This window comes from Lissotriton helveticus, chromosome 7 (genome assembly GCF_964261635.1).
Source record: "Lissotriton helveticus chromosome 7, aLisHel1.1, whole genome shotgun sequence".
NCBI lineage: Eukaryota > Metazoa > Chordata > Amphibia > Caudata > Salamandridae > Lissotriton > Lissotriton helveticus.
In genome coordinates, this window is record NC_136068.1 from 778071817 (window position 1) to 778094418 (window position 22602).

Below are 22602 nucleotides of genomic sequence, written 5' to 3' on the forward strand. Positions count from 1 at the left end.
TAGCATCAATTATCACAACAAATTTGTGGACCTGGGGCAGCATGTCAAAGACATTATCGGGGAACCACAACTACCCTGGTCAGATTAATATCAAGTCAAAAATTGCCAAGTTATAGAAAGGTGATCCATCAGATATCATTCTCTGGCAGAAAGGGTGTAACAGTCAAAACGTTGTTGGTTAGCATGTAAATACATGTGGGTGGCCTTAGCAAGCATATTGGAGCACAGCGATTTGCAGTAGACTGAGTCGGCAAAGTGGCAAGAATTTATGTGCAGTACATTTGAATTAGGGTCCCTAGTAATGAGACAAAAGAGTCCTAGTTTGACATCTTAGGCTCTCCCTAACAAAAAAGAAGCCAAGTCAACTACGGGCTTTGTCATCATGCTATATCGTATAAACAGAAGGAGGAGTATCACCACAGGACCGGGCAGTGGTCCTAATGGACATGGGGGCAGGGATGAAGACACAAGGAAGATGTTCCTTGATTAGAAGACCCCTCACTCACCAACCTAGTTGGTGACATGCTTCATCATCGGGGTCCCACCCGGATAGCAGAATGCCATCCGGGTGTGCTGCGACACCTGAATTACAGTGGAGCGGGTAATTTTTTGTGAGTGTAGTGCAAAAGTTATATTAAAAATTGGCGCAGTATACCTTCAATAAAACTTTAATCTGAAAGTACTGGACAATAATAAAAACAAAGTCAAGATATTAAAGTGGGTTAAATTGACCGACTATATCTATGTGTAAAAGTGCTTGGGTCTACATGTTTCAACCTGTGTTAGGGATTTCCAGGATTTCGTCAGGACCAATAAAGTGAAAGATAAAAAAGGGACCTGGGCGGTATGCACACGCTAAGGTGCACCCAACCCTAGGTCCTCAGGGCCCGGCTGTAACTCACAGTCAGGCTGGTAGACTTCCAAGGTCTGGAGTCAACGGAAAAAATACTCGTAAAACGAGTAGACTGTGCCTCATAGGAAACCGGGGTCAGGCTGGGGATTCCAAGTCTGTTGCGACCGGAATGCAGAGAAGCTGGTTAACCTAACCGACCAGCCCGGGATCCTCGAGTTTATACATATTTAGGTCTAGGGGACCAAGAGTACCTCCCTCCACTTTGTGGAGAAACCCTTACTCTCTTCTTGTTTTTGACATCATGCTATATCGGGCATTAGGATCAGGAATCTCCTACCCAGAAGGAAATTTCACATCAGGTGGTTTTAATAGCGATTTCCTGAAAACGTGGAGTATATAGACAGTTGACCTTTTCAATGGTTGTTCCACCCTACATGTCTAAAGACTGGGTTAACTTGACGATGGCTTTCAATGCTTTTGCTACCAGTCAGTGGCTGTGATTCAAGGTAAATAGCAAGTGCTACATTTCCGAACGTAATGTTACTTCATCAAGTACAAAAGGATGAAATGCTAAGTCTACCTGCAGGACTTTGAATCTGTGGCCTACAAAATGCACAAAGTTTCAACCAGTGTACTCATCAATTGAGCTTTTAACAGCACCAAGATTTTCCTCTTTTTTTCCTGTAGCTCATGTAATGTAAGATTATCAAAAAAACTAATTTTGAGAACCGCAAAAAGAAAAAAACATGTCAGGATACACTGGCACAGACAATGAATGCTTTCCCCATCAAAAATGTGTGTGTAAACGAAAAGGGGTTATTTGTGTACAGAATTGAAAGGGTCCGAGGTAAACGCCACCATATGCAGCAATAAATAACGGAAGGCGGGGGGAGGGGTGTCTTACAAAGACGACTTGTTGATTTAGCGAGTGAGTCCAAGCCTTCTAGCTTACTTGCTCATTCCATGGCTTTTTAGCTGTACACAGTTTTGGCACAATATGTCTTAAACATGATATGAAACAATAGGTCTTACATTTGACAAGATTTCGTCATTAATTAACGTAACAACTCAACTCACCAGTCCATTTTCAGACTTCGTTTTCACGTCAAGCTTTATTAAACCAAAACCTAAAAAAAGACAAAAAAAAAAAAAAGAACGTTTGAATGGTTAAAAGTAAAAACTCACTTTCACCTTTAGCGCTGCCTAATAACTGCTGAATTCAACCTTCTGACCTTGTTTTTCAAAGTTCTCTGTACAGTAAAATAAAAATCTAATCGCATAAAAAGCTTATTTTCGTATATTTGTCTCTATATTCTGTAACTATTTATCTGCTATGATCAGTAGGTCATTTCAAATTACCATGAATGGGTGTTTACAACCATCTTTCTGGACATTCGATTAGCTTTCAGAAGCGAAGGCAATATGTGATGCCTGTATGTGAATCTAAAAGTTAATCTTTAATGAGTCAAAATTTCAAATTCCAATAATGTGCACCTAATCATTTTCAAAAGAGAAATGTTTGAATAGCCTGATATACTGTGATCAAGAGAGAGAGTATATATACATGTGTGTTTGTGGGTGTATGTGAAATATATGTACGTATATGTGTGTCTGAAAACGGAGGCATTGAAGGCCAGGTTCAAAAAGCAACAAAAGTAGATTTTGAATAATAAATTACACCTAGAGCGCAGGAAACCATGCCAATATTTTTTGAAAACAGGATTAAGTCTTATCATTGTTAAGCCTGAAAACTTTTTGAATCAGGAAAAGAAAAAAAAACTACAACATTGGGTATGCAACCACATTATCTCAGGTCCTGTCCCAAACCTACTCACATGACTGCTGGCATCGAGTAGGAGAAACTAATCTTATATATTCGCATTCCACTGTCTCGCCCATTGATGCTGGGAAAATTTTAAGAGAGGGGGTGCTGCCATTAATTTCATTTTATGTTGTATCCAACCGTCGCACACAAAAAAAAAACAAGTGTAGCAAATATACCACGCACATGCAGCAGGAGAGTGGTAAGGGTGTGGTACTTGTACCCGGTGGTGCATTTGGGAGCTGTGATGTGGCATTGCATTGTCATTTGCAGAAAGCACCTTTTGTGTTGAAATCGCCACTACAAAATGTTAGGACATGCAGTTTCACTGGTTAAACTACATGGCGGACACGCGATAATGTGTGGAAATTGGGTTTCAGCATATATTTATAATTTGCCCATCACCAAGTAAAGTGTCTTAATAAGTTTTTCCATCACACTTCAACATTATATGAAATATGCTTAATTTGTGCTTACCTCGTTATTTTGAACTTTGGGTACAGTACATTTTCAGGTATTTAAATTTTGCTGCTTGACATCCTACAGCCTTTCATTTCACACTCTATAATATGCCCTAGCAAGTCACTTCCAAATTCCCTCACTTTGGAGTAAGAGAAAGAAAAGCAAAACACCTGTTTCGTTGATAAAATAATAAGCAACTATTTTTCAGAAGATTTAGCCTGGCATTTGACCTTGGTCCTTGAACGCACAGCAAATAAGACGAAATAAAAAATTTTTAAAGGCATCCTAATTGCTCATTCATCTTCAAAACTCCAGCATGATTATTTTGGGGTTGCCACAGCACCCTCTGAGCCCCTACTTCCAGTGCCTATGGTCTTATCTCGACATTTTCCCGTCTCTCCAACTTGCGAAACAAATTAAACACAGATGAGAGCAGTCTGGCGGAATATGTAACATTTTCTGCAAATTAGACAGATATATATAGCGTCCGAAAATTGCACTGAGCTAGCTCCGCTCCTTGATAGATACTGCATTTGTTTGCAACCCAAAATAATATTTGTTTGTGTTAATACATCGAGAAGAGCTGTCCGGCACTTTATCCTAGTTTCATGTTTTGAACACAGAACAACCAGGATAATGCTAAAATTGTCAGAAACGGTTTTCTCCAGAAAGAGGAGCAATTGGTTAAAATTCAACAAAGCAAACTTTCGTTTCCAGTAATTTCTTAATCCGATAAAGGAAGTGGCGGGTAATCAACTGCCTCCCAGAGGTTTAATTAACATAAACGTATCTGCTGCTTGGTAAGTAACGAGTTTGAAAGTAAACACGCCAACTAGATTTGATGAATTTTTGAACGGAGAAAATGACCCCTGCTAATCAACAACGACGGTTGAGGAAACTGGTAGGTAAGCAAATAATGTATTGCCCGATTAAAAAAAAAATAACTTACAATGTACGAACAATCACACTTGGTCAAAACCAATTTGATGCAAGTTCTAATAATATATAAATCCAAGGACACTATTTCTGGCACATTAATTCCCTTGAAGGTCGAAGACGATGGGACATCGAGTCCAAAAACAGAGTAAGCCTCTATGAAACCAGAGACAAAACAGAATTAAAGCAAAAATACTCTCTTTCACTTTAAGACGTCAGGACTTAATCCCTTCCTTAAGGAACAGTTAAGGTAGCAATAACCTTTTTTCCCTCAAAGAAAACCGAATGCACACAGATGAGGTGCAATAAAGTCTCTTCACCTCTTGAGTATCATAATTCAAGTATATGGCGGCACACCGGTAATCGCACCTCCTTCTTACCGCATTTAATAGTAAGCACAGGAATAGAATTGTTTGCTGAACAGCTCTAGCAACAGAACTTACTAGACGAGGCTGAGAAGAATTTAAATGGTAAGAACTTACGAAGGGAGCGCACAGTTTCTTGGTGACCCATTCAGTGACCTCTAGCTCAAACGATCTGAGCTTTAATTGTGACTTTACCAGCACCTTGTAGCATTATATGCCATGCCACTGTTCCAAGAGCTTTCCATGTCAAGTATCCTAAGATTCCTACTCATAGCTTCTGTTCAAGGAATGGACGGCATTATAATGGAGCCCTACATTTTTCGAAAGAAATTTCAGGGTCCCCTCTTTTGGGGCCCTAACTCTTAGGGGAACGTATACTAGCTGACCATCGGAGACCAAGGCCTAGTTTTATAAACCAAAATCAAGTCTTATCTAAGCCTGAGAGGTAGAGCCAGGAAAAACAAAGAATATTCTATAAGCAGTGCACTTAATTAAATAAAAGCCATTGCACAAATATCCCAGGGCCCTATACCTTAACAAGCATTTACAATGCAACGGTCTCACCTTTGAAAAAGTTAGTGCTATTGGCATTGTAAATGACAACATTTTTATTTATGTGTTGGTCTTGAAAACAGATAAATAAATGGCATTGTCATTTACAATGCCAATAGCTTAATCTCTCGCAAAGGCGAGACCTATTGCATTTGCACCCACACACACAGACCAACACACACACACACAGACCAACACACACAAACAGAGCCACACACACAAACAGAGCCACCCACACACACACAGAGCCACACACAGACACACAAAGCCACACACAGAGACTCTGGATTGTGAAGGGTTCCTGTGGCTACGACAATAGGTCTCCGCAGGATACCCTTCATTTTGTATTATTATGCCCATTTTATGTTTTACCCAGGCACAGTTTTCTAGTAAGAATTTAAAAACAGGCAAAGTTTAAACATGCTACGGTTGCCTTATTATTCTTGCCTGAGCTAACGATCCTTATACTCTGCTCGGTATTATAAGTTTCATTAAGGTTGCTTTAAGGTTAAGGAATTCAAGAGGGCGGTGTTGAATGGATTTTTTGGTCAATTGTCTCCAATCACTGTGTTATGAATTGTATTTTATTGATTTTAACTTTATAATATGTCCTTTTATGGTATTTTTTAAATACCGAATAAAGATCTATTGATTGATTGATTGACTCTGGATTGTGCAACTGACTATTGCATAATAACCCTGCCACCTTGTTCCGCCGTTACCTCAGGTAGCCTAGCCCCAAAGCAGTCGGCTTAATATTGGAAGCAATGTGTAAATATCCATACAACACTGTTGATCAGAAAACTCACAGAAACATCGCAACAGCAACCAAATGGTCTAAACAATCGGTAGCTTATGTAGTAACTGTGGCAATTCGAGCAAACTAATACGTTATACAAGCCCTCATACCAGGATGCATGAGGAGAGCATGTGACTTTTCTGACAGCTTACTTCCTGTTAGTGCCATAGTGGTAAGAGATGGGCTTAGATGGATGGGAGCAGAGGCCTCGGAACATCTTACAAGATTACAAGAACTTCCGGTGTGTGAATATTTATAACCACCGCAAACTACCACAAATTTAGGGAAAGGTTTAGGAATGCCAATAACTGCTCCCAATCGTTCTTTGAGGTCATGTAAACTATTAGCCTCGTGTTAATGACGGTATTGACCTGTCTCGGAGCACTGCATCACTGCTGCAGAAGTACTGTAGAGACCAGTGATGCATTAGGATATTATGATGTCACTGCATAAGCAGAAGGGGTCATGTGGTCACTTTGTCGTGCACCTACAAACCGCCAACAAAAAAATTGCATACATCTGAAATTAACTTGCAACCTTCAGTTTGAAAATCCAACATACAACCACAGACGGGAAAACTCTTTAAAGTATGCAATTTACTTGCTTTTGTGAGATGTTCACAAATATTTCCTCTGTGTGTGGCCTCTTGCCTGTGTGGTGTCTTTTTGTGGAACTCACGGACCAATCGCTCCACACGCTAATTTTCTGCTGCATACTGTATCAGTGACAAATTCACACATCGTGACTTTGAGGTAAACTGAGGCTTCCTAACCACATCTGGCTGTGGATATTTTTAATGACAAAATTAGAGGGCGGTTGTGCAGTCACATCTCATGCCACCCGGATGTGAATGTGCAGCGGCTACGCCTCCACCTCAGACGACGCACAGCACCTTCTGGTTTCGGAGAGGGGGCGGGGAGCACGTGCAGGCGAAGCAACAGCTTCAAGGCCGAGCGCACAGCAGCTCCCTTAATTACATTCATCAGCGCTGCTGGCTGCACTAATGACAGCCTGGGCGCTCGTGCGACCGCTTCATTTTACGCTCCACAGTAACTGCGAGGTGTCTCCGGGGTCGAGATACTACTCGTCTCTTGCCCCTTTTAATTAATATGCAAGTTATGTATCTGGCTTCTCTAATCTCCCCACATTAAGGGACCCTCGCTCTGAACAGCATCTCCATGTTTGCGCTCCTGACAATCTCTCTCCATCACGAGCACCCGTAGCAGTGGACCAACTGTGGGGTCACCCGTGCTTAAAGTCCAGCCAAGACGCTCCATTTCGCAGTTCTCAAGGATAATTGCTGCCCAAAAGAGAGTCGCCAAGAGTTTGCGCGATCACAACGCCAGCTCCTGCGCGCGGCACCGGCGCCGTCCATCTTTCCCTTTAGAGCTCTGGTGGCCGTATATAAACATTTAAGAACAAGGGCATTTTCCTGCTAGAGCAGTCTGCAGCCAGCATTATGGGCGGCCTCCCCTCCGAAAACATCATATCGGGTTACACTGAGGTTGCTGCACGATCAGAGGTCAGACATCACACGACCACAGAACTGGAGCTATCGGCATAAAACATACCAGAAGCAAGAACGACCGGCCCGTGCAGCAGTAAACGGGAGCCTACTGCCGGAGGAAAGGAGGCTGGGACAGCATGCTGAGAGGAGGAGTGCCTGAGACCTCCGGCAGCTGTCCTCCTCGCGCCGTGAAGATAGGATATCAGGGCCGGTGTTGGCACAACTCCTATGTTTCTATAATTAAACAAACGCGTAAAAAGTGACAAAAAATGATTACCTGCAGGGAACAAGCATAAACACGAAGGAACTAAGCCCCGTCCTTTTCAGACTGGGGGGGTGTGTTTTTGTTGATTGACTGAAGACGTCACTGAGAGAAAGAAACAAAAAACACACCCCTCAATCCGAAAAAGACAGGGCTTAAATTGAAAGACAAACCTCTTCTCCAATGGCTGGCCGCCGTTTAGGAGGCCAGCCAATGGAGAAGAGGGGCGGGTTTAAGCCTCACTACTAAGAACATAAAATCTCGCCAGCGAGACTGGGCATGTGTGCAGTCTACGCTAGCCGACACCTAAAAATGGAAATTAATTAACTTCATTACCTAAAGAATTGATGTCAGCACAGTGGGACTATGAAGTTTCACATTTACTTGCAGAAAGCATTACTTGCTTTCGAAGCACTATTTTTAGTGACGTTAAATAAAGACTGGGAGTGCGGAGGTCATGAAACAAAGTGCCTTAAATGTTGAAGGTTGCTGCATGGTCTTACTCGCTATTGCTTAGAAACGAATTCCGATGAAGTTGTCTGCCTCTTCCAAACACAAGAATCTAGGTTTTTGTGATATTTACATGCAACTTACTGAAATTTTCCATCTTACAAATTGTTCACAATAATCTTACAAAAGAGTCTTGAAAAAATGACCGCGTCGGCGATGTAGTGAAGCATGTGTACAAGAAATCAGCTCATGAAGCATATTTAAACAATTATGAATGGCTGTCCGCCAAATAAATCCACCTTCTGGGTCTACTAGATAGGCCACAGAAGCAATTACTTGCCTTATCCTTATCAGTGCCCCTTTTGGCATTGGATGAATTATGTGGTGTAAAAAAAGCTTTCATTTATACCTTCATACCTTCCCACTTTAGTCAAGTATGTCTCTTAAATACAGGCCATCTCTCAGCCCCATCTGTGTAAAGTGTCCAACGAATACCTTTTCAGTTGAATCCTTCGTCCTCTCATATTGAAGGTTAAAAACAATATATGCATTCCGCCCAACACAGACGCGAAAGCAGGGCAGGGTGACTAAGATTCGGAGGTCCTGCTGGCCGCATTAAGATGTGACCACCTTCACGGCGGTTGCAATCTGTATTTCTTGTATTGCCGTGTGTGCTGCCGGCTGCAGCATACACTGCAATACAGACAAAACGCATCTGACATATCAATGCACCATGTGCCTGCCAAATGGTGCAGGGATATGTAGGGGGACGCCATAGGTGGGTGCCCCCAAGAACCCATATCAGAGGGCGAGGGGGGGAAGGGGGTAAACTTAAATCTTGACAATACTAAAAAAAAGTAAATCAGAATTCAGATCCCATCTTCCCCAGTACTCGCACTGATTTTCCGGATAGCTGCCTTTGCTACGTGGGTCTGCCTTATCAGTCACTTTTGCAGAGAGTCTCTGCCTCCAGTTCCCGGGTCAGCAACTCGTGTCCCTGGCTCCGCCAGTACCAGCCCCAATAGGCGATACCTATTCATCTCTCCTAGTGTGTCTGGATTCCAGGATTCAACGCAGCAGTCCAATTAGGGTCAGCAATGTTTCAGATCATCCCTGCCAGTTTTAGGGCTTAGAACGTCAACACCAGTGAAAGGCTCTGTCAGTGATGGGACCTAGCTGGAAGTGTGTCTATTCAGTCATCTTTCATAGCTATGTTTACCCATCTTTACGTTTTATAACCTCTGGAAATGATTCGAAATCCTTACATGCAAGTTCCTTGCCTCTCTGTTGTAAAGAGAAGAATGTATTGCTTCTGAAAACCAAATACGATGCCCCTGTGTATGTTTGAGACCAAGATTTGTTTTTAGAACTCTCAAACTTCAAGGTAAAGGAGGTAGCTTTTAGTTGGTTCCCGAGGGTGCTCCAAAGAAGCTTATGCAAATCAATGACCAAGCTGATCTAGGGTGCCTGAGCTGGGGAGAAAGTTGGGCATGGCATGTGACTATTCAAGAGCGACGAGATCCTTTCAGTACTAGGATGAGCGTCGTGTACTGTATCATATGTCTGGAAGTTAGAGCCACCCTGCCCGGCTGAGGCACGATTTATTCAGTGTCTGCAGATCACAAAGGTAATGGTTTTACTGCAAGTACTGCAAGTTGTTCGAGTAGTCTAATTTACTCATAACCATAGAATTAACTATCTGGAGGGCACATTTGTCTAATGTAGCATAGGTAGACACTTCTGCTGTTGGAAATATAATGAACTACTCCAGTTGCATGCTGGAATCACACTGCACCCATACATTCCTAGAAGAGAAGGAGAGTGTCAATGTAGCTGCAAGATCATAGGTAAGGTGCAGGCCCTGAGGCAGATGAGGCAAGGAAATAGATGATGTCCATCTTTGAAGGTGTGAGCATTAAATGAGCGGCAAGCCACCCAGTGCCTGAGTGCTGGGAGACAGCTGCAGATTTCAACTTGGGACACAGGGAGGGCACCATTCGTGGTTTCCTACAACTTCAGATTTTTCCTTGCAGATAACAGTCATTCTTGATTATGTAAACTGGAATCTTGTCATTTAGTAACGCTCTTCCCTAGTACAGAACTGCACCCAGAAATAGTTTCCCACCCCTCCTACAGCAGGTTTCTCTTATCCACACAAGACACAGAGGGTTTTGAAAAAGTAACATTTACCATATCCCTTTGTGAAAACATCTCTGGAAGCTTTTCCTAGGTCAACATAGGTCGGAGGGATGGCCATCTTCTGCCAAAAGAAAAGAAAATTAGTGTTAGTATAGTTTCCTTCCTGAACAGGAAACCTGGGACACATTTGATGTGCAAATCAGTATAAATCTTTTATTTTTTTAAATAAGCGTGCAACAAGACTTCTGCAATAAAAATATTGCAATTCCGTGAATAATTATTTTAGAGGACATGCTCATAAATGTAATGAGGTCATGACTCTACCGTGTTACAAATGTTTTTTTTGTTTAAAATGCTTTATTGAAACTCATCATTGTCCATGAGAGAAGTAAAATCCATCAACTGCAAAATAGTTATTGCCTTTGCAATTCAATAAGACATTTACATATTATGAAGGGAAATAGAATAAGAATTGTCAAATAGTCTGTTATAATATGAAAAAACTGCATAATTCTCAAAAGTGTTTTTAATATTTTATTTTAAATGTATGAATAACACCATGTAGGGGTATAACACCTAATTCGATAGTGCATGATAGACTATAAATAGGTGAATACTAACAATCTCTTATGACTTATTTCCCCATTGGAAATGCTTTTCAGTTAGATACGTTGTGTTGGAGCACAAACTTCTCCTGCAAGGTTCTGAAGAGTGTGCACCCCTGTTCTGACCCTCATGTAGTGAGTCTGAATATTTGTGATCTTTCGTTTCCGCGCACAAGACAATATTCTGTGTATGAAGAGGGCCTGTCTAGGAATAGCAGAAACTGAATGGGCTCTGTGATAAGGAGAATCACAACATGTGCTCCTCACTTTCTGAACAGGGCTGTGCAGTCAGCAATTGATTATACCTGCAAGAAGGGCCGTTTTCCTTGTTGCCTGTACAGTGAGAGTTGCATACTTGTCTCGTCTGTCTACAAATTGTCTGTCAGATCCCCATTACCTGGGGTACTTTGCAGCATCCATGTGGGACATTGAAGTTGCATGTCATGTTTACCCTAGGTTTGTGAACTACCATAGGATGGAAGTTTGCAATGTTTTTGTCCACAAGTTTACAGAGTGTAAGAAAAACACTATTTCCAGCAGCGGTGCGTCCATTGGGGCGTAGGGGCGTAGCCCCGCCAGCCACCATGGACCCGCATCGGGAATTGCGCAGGGGGGGTGGCCTGCTGCAGCTTGAGTGACAGTCCACACTCAGGCTGCAGCAGACCGTCCCGCTGGGGAACTTACAGTGCGCATGCTTGGGAAAGTTGACAACTTTCTCAAGCATGTGCACTGTAAGTTCCCCAGCGGGACCCAGGGGTGCTTGTTTGTTGCCACAGCCCGGGTTTCCAAAGGGTGACAGGGCGAGCAGCAAATGTGCCCTCCTAGCCAATGCAGCGCCAGGATTGGCTGGTCCACCGGCGCAGCATCCCATTGGATGCCGCGCGTGGGGGTGGCTCGGCATTCGTGTAGGTGCCTGGGTGGGCGGGGTACGGATGCCAGTGCGCCTGCAGCTCACGGGCCCGGGAGCGATGTCTCCCCTCAAGGTTCGGGGTCTGGGACTGGCTCTGCGCTCGCCTCCGGTAAGTGTCATTATCAAGATTCACATATGAACAGCTTTTCTTTTACATTCCATACCTCAGCAGTACTGCACCTTTCTTGGTTGTTAATGTTAAGCCATCTTATGCACTACCGAGCTTGCTTTATTTTTTGCTCTGGTTTAACACTGGCGTTTGAATTTGCATTTTCACTACCTTTTAGGGATACATTTTCTGTTGCTATAATACTTTTAATATGTTCCTCTCCCATCCCTGACTCGGTCAAAAAGTTAGTACCACTGTAGTCTTAATTCATTTTTCCCACAGAAGTCCGATCCCTTTCATCTGCTGCGGGCTAGCTTCTACTGTGTTTTGGAGGTAATACTGAGAGGCTTCCTTCCCACCTTTTTACTTTGGTTCAGGTCTTTTAATTTGTCCCACGTTGTACTTTTCAGCTGTCTCTCTTCTCTACCAAATTGTAGCTTCCAATCCAGGCACAATACATTCTGCCCTTCTTTCGGTCACGGCATGGGTAATATCAGTGTCAGGGAAAACGCTTTTTAAAAGCCAGGCACCATGTTGTTAATCTAATGTTGCATCAAATCTGTTACTTGCCTTTCTTAATGTTGAGAATTTTATGCTCACTTAACCTAAGAGTGAGTAGGCCATTTTGAGTTGTCAGATAAAATCTGGGTATCATTTACGGTATCAGTGACAGTATTTGTGAATACTTTACATCCTTTGTGCTGCATAATATGATTAGGACTTTAGTTTATTCTCGTTGGGGTCTTAGGCTCTTTTCTCACCCATAATATACATTTACCCCTTTAACAGCTTAGTATAATAAGTAGCTGTTTACTTTTGATGTTTCCCAGCAATCAGTGAGTTCCTTTTAATGGCAGCCTGTCTTCTCCGCTCTTTCTGAGAGGGTCACACTGGGATTATAAGAGATACACTCCAATCACATCTGCAGCACTATCACGAATCTTATCCCAGAATGAGGTGGGCCCTCATTTCTCCCTCTTAGGGCTTCCTCGGAGTCTGCCAGACCATGAGGCTTTCCAGAACAGAAAACCACTCCGCACACACCTGCATCTTCCATCCCTTCCTCCCTCAAGCTCGGACCGCCCTTAAACTCTACTAAGGCCATAGGCACGTGAAATACATCAAGAAGGTAGTGATGGCGCTATGGTTCTTGATAGCTCTTGGCATTGAAAGCACAGCATAAAACACACGATAAGGTTTCTTGTAGGTAGAAGCCTATATTAAAAATCAGAATCTGCTTAACTCTACTCCACAGTGAAAACCATGGAGCCCTCTCCTACGCTGCCCACAAGTGTATCTTCCCTCATAGCATAAGATTACTACCCCAGCAAATAAAAGTCTTCCCTGGCCTGATGCTTTACAGCTGCCCTCGATAGGAAGCCGTAGAATCTTTAATGAGGGCAGTACGCTCTGGAATGGCTTGCTTACCAGAAGCTCTTCTTTCTGAGCATATATTGATCTGCTCAAGAGCACAAGAGCCCTGTTAATGTACTGAGACCTCTTCCCCTACCCTCTCATATGTCTCACTAGTCCAGCAGGATTCAGTGTCAGTGACCACACCTCTTTTCTAGAAAGTATATGCCCGAGCAGATCTGATTCCAAGGTGAATGTTTTACAACACTCCCATGCTTTCCAGCTAGGTCTGCACAACAGAAACACATTTGCGTACGTAAACCTATGTCACTGGACTCTTCATGCTCCCCAAATGCCCAAGCCTAAACTGTAAAGGGCTAACTGCATGACTATTCTAGTGTGTGTGTCGTCATTATTCCTTAGGGGCTGCTATCTTTCAACATTGTAAAGTGCTTTGACTCAAAAGTTACATATTTTAAAACGCCCTTCTTACATATATATTTCATCCATTTGTCTCCTGGGTAGAGCACGATCGCGCAAAGTATCAGTGTTTCACCCTTCTTTTTTTTCTGTGCGGCGTTTAGGTTGCACCGCCAAAGATCCACGGGATATCAGACAGACCCGCTTTGCACAGGCTCGCTCCTTGAAATATGTAGCGCTTTCCGTCTCTAGATTTAACTGTGGTTAATGCATGATATTTTTGAAACATAAACACACTGTTTACCCTGGAATGCTTATCATCATATCCTATCGGTTTATTCTGCTGGCCAACTCTTAGGCATTTTCCCACAAAGAATTGAAACGCCAGGTCTGAGACATTACAACTTAATTAAGCTTAGGAGGCCTTAGATTTACGCTTAGCAGCATATGGTAAAAAAACAAAGTCTGTAGCTTAATGGCGCTTGTGGGTGTGACTACATTAGGAGCCTTCTTGGAAATAAAGAGGGCGAGGAATCAGACGCATTTACACACAAGGGAACATGGCTTTCTATTTCCATAGCAGACTCGTAATAGATTTTGTTTTTAACTCTTCCATGCCAGCAATATGAAATACTCAATCAGAAAATGGTGCTATGATTGTGGTGTCGAGTTCAATGTGCTGCAACTCTAGGCCCATATATGATACTTTTATGATCATGATGCATGCTCTGCCGTGGTGTTGGGCGAGTGTGACCTGAGGTAAGAGGTAGGAGGGCCCAATTTGTGGTGTGAGGTGGGTCTAGATCTGTGTATGCTCAGAATAGTGATGAAACACAAACATTTCCCTCACTACAGGCACTGCTGTATTGCAGGTTTCTTGAATACCCAGGGATGCATATTAAGGGCAGTATCTGCCTTTGATTTATGAAGTGAGTTGATGACAGCATACCTTTCAATGTGGCATGCAGACCGGCCAGGTTTATCATTTATATCAATTTTGTCATGTTAGATGTTGTATTTACTACAGGTTGTGATTCCTACATAATTGATTAGTGACATATTGGTCTTGCTGAGGATGGAGCACTGGAGATTGGGCAAAAGATGATGGCTATGACAGCAAGTGTCCTATTATTTAATTTTGGCAATTCACCTTTGAATTTAGATCTCCACATGCTTTTGGATGTATGAATGATGCAGCGATTGACAAGGCATATCTAATTGTCAAAAGACAAGGGATACATAAAGGGGAATTTAGAGACACCTTCACAGATCCATTCTGCAATGGTTTTTTAGGATATACTTGACATAACTTTCATATTGTTCATATTCAACTTCTTACTGAAGTGCATATTGCTCCAAACTGTCATCCCTTTCTGGTCCATGGCTATGCATACACACAAATTAGAAGATGTAACACACTAGTCTAGCAATCAACAGCGAGGGACTAGCAATTTAAGAAATCAGCATGTTTTCCATCCAGTGGAGTTATGGTAGAGTCATTTACATGTTCACGACTGCTATACAATCAGCCAGTCTCCGATTCCTGTATCTAGCAGAAAGGGTATGAAACCAGCATGAAAACAGAGTACACATTACATTACCAAGGGTTCATTCCCTGCCCGTAAAGGCACATTGCCTGATCAGTCAATGTGTTTACTGTTACTGATCATTTGTTTTCCTCTCCATATTGTTGGGATGTTAATGCTATTGGTTTTACTGGAAATTGTGTTGTATTTACAGAAGTGATATAGTTGAAGTAAAAGCCACTTTACGCCTATTCCCAACCCCACCCACTGGGAAATAAAAAAAACATGAAAATGAGATATGGACTAGCAGGAAATGGAGCCTATCCTGGGTATTGCTGGGGTGAAAGCTTCATTTACTGGGATATAAAGTAACAGGATCCTTCATTTGCCATGAACAGATTTTCCATGGGTTGCGGAAGCTAATTAGCAGACTGGGAGCATTGCTCATTCAAAAATCGCTCAGAATCAAAGATTTTGTTAATTTCAGAACATCACTTTAAAAACACGGCTACAGTATTCTGGACCAATTCTATACAGTCAGCAGATTTTAGGGCAAGCAGAATTATTATAAAACGTTACCAATAGACTCGTCGCTCTTTACCATGCAATTACATTAATTTTCCTAAAAGTGTTAGACTGCAGCTGAAACATACGATTCAGAACCATAGTATAGAGATATGTGCAGCTTACATTTCCTCCTGAAACCGTATGTTGCTTAACCACATTCCGCCCTACAGTGCTAAGATACATGTCAAAAGGACTTTACATTTTAGTCATGGCTGGGTGTGGTGGCTCCTCCTGCCTAATCCTTACATGATTTGCAGAGATAAATTACACACACATTCAAAACGATCTAAAAAAAATGGTGGGCGTTTCATCAAGCCAGCTCTAATGTAGTTTACATAATTTTCCTTCACTTTCCATTTTATCCCGAGACTGCCCTCTCTTCATCATGGCACCTCTTTTTATGTTGCCATTGCTTGGAGATGCGTTACTATTAACAGCTCTTTGAATGCATGAACAGTACTCCAAGCAATTGCAACATTTCCCCCGAGGAAGGGCTTATGCCTGAAAAGCATTGTGGGTAATATCACCATTACCTTTGGTTGCACAATTACAATGTTGGAACATGATTATATGCTTGGAGGACAAATTTGAATTATGATGAGTTACTTAGAAGAATAATTGGGTCAATAAATAAATGGTTTTATAACTGACAAACGGCCGATTAAGATGAGCAAATAACTATATTAGTTTTTTCAGTGGTGCCCAACAGGACTTTCTAGAATCTCCAGATTGTTTTTTCCGAATATTGCATGTTTACTCAGACACAACAAACTTTTCATCTTGCTGAAACTACTTATTACAGACATAAACCACAAATAAAATATAATGGATGAAAAGAGGGGGACCGTTGACTTATGTTTGGTGTTCTAATAACAGGGCACACCCTCTTATCTCTCATTGGTTCTCCTTTGCTATCTTCAATGCAGCGAGTGTAGAAGATGATAACGGTGTCATACTATCCACATCTGTCAACTTCCAAGCACTTAAATGTGGTCCCCAACATAATGTCTCATTTGAGTATGCACCAATCTTTGACCTTATCTAAATTTCCATGGACAGCTGTGCACAGGATCTCAGTGCCCTTTCGGGGCTCAGTTACTAGTACCTTTCAAGGAGGCTCTCCGCAGCCCTTGCTCACTCGAAATGTACTCGGGACCTTCCTCCCTGTACCTGGAGGTATTCAATACTAGGGGGTGCCCTAGAACGCGATCTGTGAATAGAAGGAACCACTACGCTTTGTACCCTGCCAGATGCTCCACTGCTTTCCCGCTGGCTACCTGTCTAATCATAATTTTCATACCAAAAAGGCAACTATCTCCAAATATAGATAAAACAGTATTTTATGGGCAGCTATGTCTGAAGCATAAGAGTAATTTGCAGCAAAACTACTCGCTTCAACTATTTGTATGAAAATGTACATATCAACTTATGCTTAATTAACGTATTTCAGTTATAATGCACTAAGCTTTGGTGTGTTCAATGTAATCAAGTCGATAGGTGTGTCACTTAAAACGAGATCCAGACGACACAAAGTTGCAAAACAAGAGACAAATTCAACTATGTACAAAACTACCTGAAGGCCTGGTCCACAGAGTGTTCATCGCGCATTAGACCCTTTCAATGTGCCCAATTAAGACTTACATGCTTCTGTCACGCCTGTATACTAACCACAAAAGGCTTTCTGTATCACTGGCACCAGCAGACCAGTGATTTGACAAGGCATCCCAGCTGAGCTCTGGAACAGCGTGAACGAGGGCGAGTCCAGGGGTAGAGGGCGCTGCTGAGACGGTGTCTTAAATGGTGATTCCAGTAGTACGCGCAGAATGGCCCCTTTACAACTGGGTGCAGCCGTAAAGCAGATGCACTCAGTGGTTTCTACTGGAGAGACATCGATCTTTCTACTACCACACACTGGAACATTGTTTTTCGAAACGTTTAGATCCATCGTCAAGCTCCGCATCAAAACAGTCCCTTTAAAATTGACGTGTGCGCGCTCTAAACATCGGAGTGTGATTTTTAACAAAGAGGTTCAGTGTGCTTAAAAACTGGAAAACGCCCTGGCCTCTCCAAACTGTTGGCAAACCGCACGAAACATTTTAGGTATGGAGACTAAAGGAACGCAGTTGGCAGCTATCCAAGTTGTCTATTCACGTTTCATGCAAGAACAAACTGGTATGTGCGGAAATTAAAAAGAATGCTGCACTGGCAGTTGGGGTTAGCCAGAGGAGGGATGGGCAGAAACGTGTCTGCGTGTCAAGTAAGTGTTTAATTTATCCCGTTCAAGCCAACAGTGCGATCAGAGCATTAACAAAACAATGACTTCAAGCTTATTTGGAAAGCAGCATGATAGCAACCGTTGTTGTCGGTGGCTCCTTCAGAAATTACCTGTAGAAATGGACTCACCTGTTTGGAGGAAAAAAACGAGGCGAGACAGCTTCGGTTGGCATGCATCTGCTTCACAATGAAAACCATTCGGGTTGGACTGCAGCCTTGGTTTTCACAGTTGGTTTTTGTTGTCATGGTTTGCCCGGGAAAGAAGAAAGTAAACCAAACTGAATTTAACCACCAGGCAGTGAACATCTAGGCCCAGGCACGTGTGCTAGGGGTAACCCTGCCCCTGGACAATGAGTTTCCAAAATTCAAGTCACAGCCCATGGATAGGGCAGGTGGGTTTCAGGCAACAAAGGTACTAGCCACTGCACTACGAGGGCACGCAGAAGCAACATTATGGTTCACTACATGCTCTGCCGCAATGTACTTATAACAGGGATGGTGACGACATGTATGGGTGGGCTTCCATAGGAAAATGATGCAATATTAACACCAATAAGAAAGCCGTGCTGACACTTGTTGAGTCAATTTCACAAGGTGCACTTGGGATGAGCCACCTAACAGCTCGAGTTTGAGACCGAACACTTACCTCAGCTGTGTTCAAAAGAACAGACAAACACACAAAAGGAATACAAGGAATGATACCTGGAGACACGGCAGCTTCCTGTACACAGGGTTTACTGCACGGATGACAGACTTGTTGAAGACGTTTCTGCAAAAATCCGTTCTTGCTCTTCTGGAGTCTAGTGGGGTCAGTCTGGACTCTGGAATCACTTGGTGAACACAAGGAAGGAAGGGTTACCCCATTTTGCGTTTTAGGAATAAGGTGCACTTTGGGAAGATTTACAGAAGGGCAAGCAGGAACTTCTTCAAAAGTGGGCAGGGATACTCCTGTGAACGTTTATCCCACTAGTTAGGGAGCAGCCAGGAGTCACTAGCAGGTACCAACCAGGTGTCCAAAAAGAATCCTACTCAGAACACACTCTGGACTCTCTCTGGAAGAACACCAAAGAACTGAATATGCTGTTTTAGATCTGTGAGGAAACCGGAAGGCCTGGACCTGCTTCCACTTATACCCAGGACAAATAAACGAACTTCAATGGTCATATGGCTGACCACCTGTGTGGCTACAGAGACGACAAGGGGCCTTTCCTCTGAGGTGCCCAATCGATCAGTAGCAGCTATATCTGGACTCACCTGGTCGCCTTTGCCGGAGTGACTCTTGACCCGAGAGTGCGTTTGAGAGGCTCTGGAACCCTTGGGTGTGTAACTGTACTTCTCCTAACATCTCTAAAAAGTTGATGCTTAGAAAATGTTTCGACTTCAAGAGCTCCGGTGTTGTGGGAGCAACCACTCAAGCAAATCTGCTTAAGGCAGGAATTCACTGTGCTGAAGAAACCAGTTTCTCTCACTTGCAGCTTCTCCACAGCAGCAAATCTGTTTCAGATGGCCTTCCGCAAGAAAGTTTCCAGCCTTTTGGAACTCATTGTCAGACACAGGATACAACCTTTTCCCACTAGATGATTCGGACTTCCACTCCAGGAACTAAGTAAGAAGGTAAAATTACCAAGTGGGACAAACCTGGTTGGTGTAACAGACCTCCGCTCCATTGCATTTGGCCTGAAATCGCTTCCAAGTCCCGGTCTACGACGACCATGCACTATCATTGGCGCTTAGTTCTTTTTCTCCTTAAATCTTCTTCAATTCCTATTTCTGGTTCCCCTTACTGCTCTTTTTGTCCTTTTGGTGTTATTTTGATTATTAAATTGGACTATTTTCCTAAATTGGAATGGGGTTTTTATTATGTTGTGTTTTGTACTTTTTCATTGTTTTGATAATTCAACATGCTTTGGCATTTTAGGTTAAAAGCCTGTCTGATCTGTGCCTTAGCTTCCAAGGGTTAAGCTCAGGTGTAAATTACTGAAAACTTTGACTGGGCCCAATAGGTGAGTTACTTTATTACTTCTGAAGGACTTCCATCCACCCCAATTAATAATCTACTTTCTCACATTCAATAACAAGGGGACAGCTCACATCAATCCCTAAATAGGAATAATGGAAGATGTTTAAGGCAGATATTGAAATTCAATAATTGTGTTGCATGGTTACTTTAGAGGTGGTTCCCGGTACAGGGATGCAAATTCAGTAGTAGTGTGCAGCGGGGGGGGGGGGGGGGGCGGAGATGGTCTGGTTAGGGTGGGTGCCAAGCAATGGACGGTGCAGCACTGGTGTGAGTCTGCCAGGAGTTGTATATGCATTTGAGGAAAAAGAAAAGAAGTAATAATGAAGCATGCATGTGTAGGCTAAGGGAGCAATGGAAGAGCGGTGTTAGGACATTTTGGTATTGTAATGTAATGTCATGTAAAACAGTTTTTGTAAAGCGCATTCTATCGCTCCAAGCGATAGCCATTTCCTCCTGAGGCACAGCCGGGAGTTGTGTTGCATTGTAAAGCCTTAAGAACTTTTAAAACTTGAAAAATTGTGTATTTTATTTTCACTCATCCCTTTCCTTGTCACACAAGTGGTGTGTGCAGGCACTTGTCCTTTTAGGAAAACGAGCACTGTAAAGGGCGATATCGCCTAAAGTGCATTCCGCCATTCGCTTCGCCTTCAGCAGGACACGCCCACTCCGAGGCCACGCCCCCTTTTCGAACTGCATTTAAGGAGTGCTGATTGCTAGCGCACAGACAGATAGCCATTTCCTCCTGAGGCACAGCCGGGAGTTGTTTTGCATTGTAAAGCCTTAACAACTTTTAAAACTTGAAAAATTGTGTATTTTATTTTCACTCACCCCTTTCCTTGTCACACAAGTGGTGTGTGCAGGCACTTGTCCTTTTAGGAAAACGAGCACTGTAAAGGGCGATATCGCCTAAAGTGCATTCCGCCATTCTACTCGCCTTCAGCAGGACACGCCCACTCCGAGGCCACGCCCTCTTTTCGAACTGCATTACTCGAAAGACACTCCTGAGGCAAAGTAGCCGGGAGCACTTTGAATTTTAAATTTGTGTTGATACTGTGTTTTTACTCTGTTCCTCACTTTAAAGCCTATTTTGCACAAACTTCTTGGTTTCTTCCTGGTCGGCGCAGGGAAGCAGATTGCTTGCTTTCCCCGCCCTGACCCGAGTCTCGCCGCCATTCCCTGCGTGAGGGACACGCCCTCATCGGGTGGCCACGCCCCCCCCTCCCAGGTACCTATAACTGCGCGCTGACGGCAAGCGCCGCTCCCACATTACTCGAAAGACACTCCTGAGGCAAAGTAGCCGGGAGCACTTTGAATTTTAAATTTGTGTTGATACTGTGTTTTTACTCTGTTCCTCACTTTAAAGCCTATTTTGCACAAACTTCTTGGTTTCTTCCTGGTCGGCGCAGGGAAGCAGATTGCTTGCTTTCCCCGCCCTGACCCGAGTCTCGCCGCCATTCCCTGCGTGAGGGACACGCCCTCATCGGGTGGCCACGCCCCCCCTCCCAGGTACCTATAACTGCGCGCTGACGGCAAGCGCCGCTCCCACATTACTCGAAAGACACTCCTGAGGCAAAGTAGCCGGGAGCACTTTGAATTTTAAATTTGTGTTGATACTGTGTTTTTACTCTGTTCCTCACTTTAAAGCCTATTTTGCACAAACTTCTTGGTTTCTTCCTGGTCGGCGCAGGGAAGCAGATTGCTTGCTTTCCCCGCCCTGACCCGAGTCTCGCCGCCATTCCCTGCGTGAGGGACACGCCCTCATCGGGTGGCCACGCCCCCCCCTCCCAGGTACCTATAACTGCGCGCTGACGGCAAGCGCCGCTCCCACATTACTCGAAAGACACTCCTGAGGCAAAGTAGCCGGGAGCACTTTGAATTTTAAATTTGTGTTGATACTGTGTTTTTACTCTGTTCCTCACTTTAAAGCCTATTTTGCACAAACTTCTTGGTTTCTTCCTGGTCGGCGCAGGGAAGCAGATTGCTTGCTTTCCCCGCCCTGACCCGAGTCTCGCCGCCATTCCCTGCGTGAGGGACACGCCCTCATCGGGTGGCCACGCCCCCCCCTCCCAGGTACCTATAACTGCGCGCTGACGGCAAGCGCCGCTCCCACATTACTCGAAAGACACTCCTGAGGCAAAGTAGCCGGGAGCACTTTGAATTTTAAATTTGTGTTGATACTGTGTTTTTACTCTGTTCCTCACTTTAAAGCCTATTTTGCACAAACTTTTTGTTTTCTTCCTGGTCGGCGCAGGGAAGCAGATTGCTTGCTTTCCCCGCCCTGACCCGAGTCTCGCCGCCATTCCCTGCGTGAGGGACACGCCCTCATCGGGTGGCCACGCCCCCCCCTCCCACTCCTCACCTTCCTATAAAACATGAGCACCAGCCGGAAGCGCAGCGGACGGGCGCAGCGGGCGCGCCGTCAGCGCGCCGAAGGCGCGCCAAAGGCAAGCCCGTCCGGGCCCAGACGGCCGTAGGCCTAGCCACTATGCCCGATCTGCTAAAGCGCATCTCATACCCCAGAGACTCACTGCTTGCCTTGAACCCGGGAAAACATCCCCAGTGCAAATACATCCACATGGAGGACACCCCCTATGTAGGATGTAGCATCTGCAATAAATCTGAGGAAGCGGAACGCCACCAAGGACTACGGCTTGGCCTTCTGAATTGCAGA

At 43.7% G+C, this 22602-nt stretch overlaps 1 protein-coding gene across 1 annotated transcript in view; it reads right to left on the minus strand.

The window, feature by feature from the left end:
- VDAC1 (voltage dependent anion channel 1) overlaps positions 1-22602 on the minus strand; it is a 158193-nt gene that overhangs the window by 90121 nt on the left and 45470 nt on the right. Inside the window, exons 2-3 of the mRNA XM_078653162.1 lie at positions 10199-10268; positions 1931-1980 (exon numbers count right to left, since the gene is read on the minus strand). Of these exons, the coding sequence (XP_078509288.1) occupies positions 1931-1980; positions 10199-10265 (117 nt within the window). The 5' untranslated portion in view covers positions 10266-10268. The remainder of the gene's footprint in view (positions 1-1930; positions 1981-10198; positions 10269-22602) is intronic.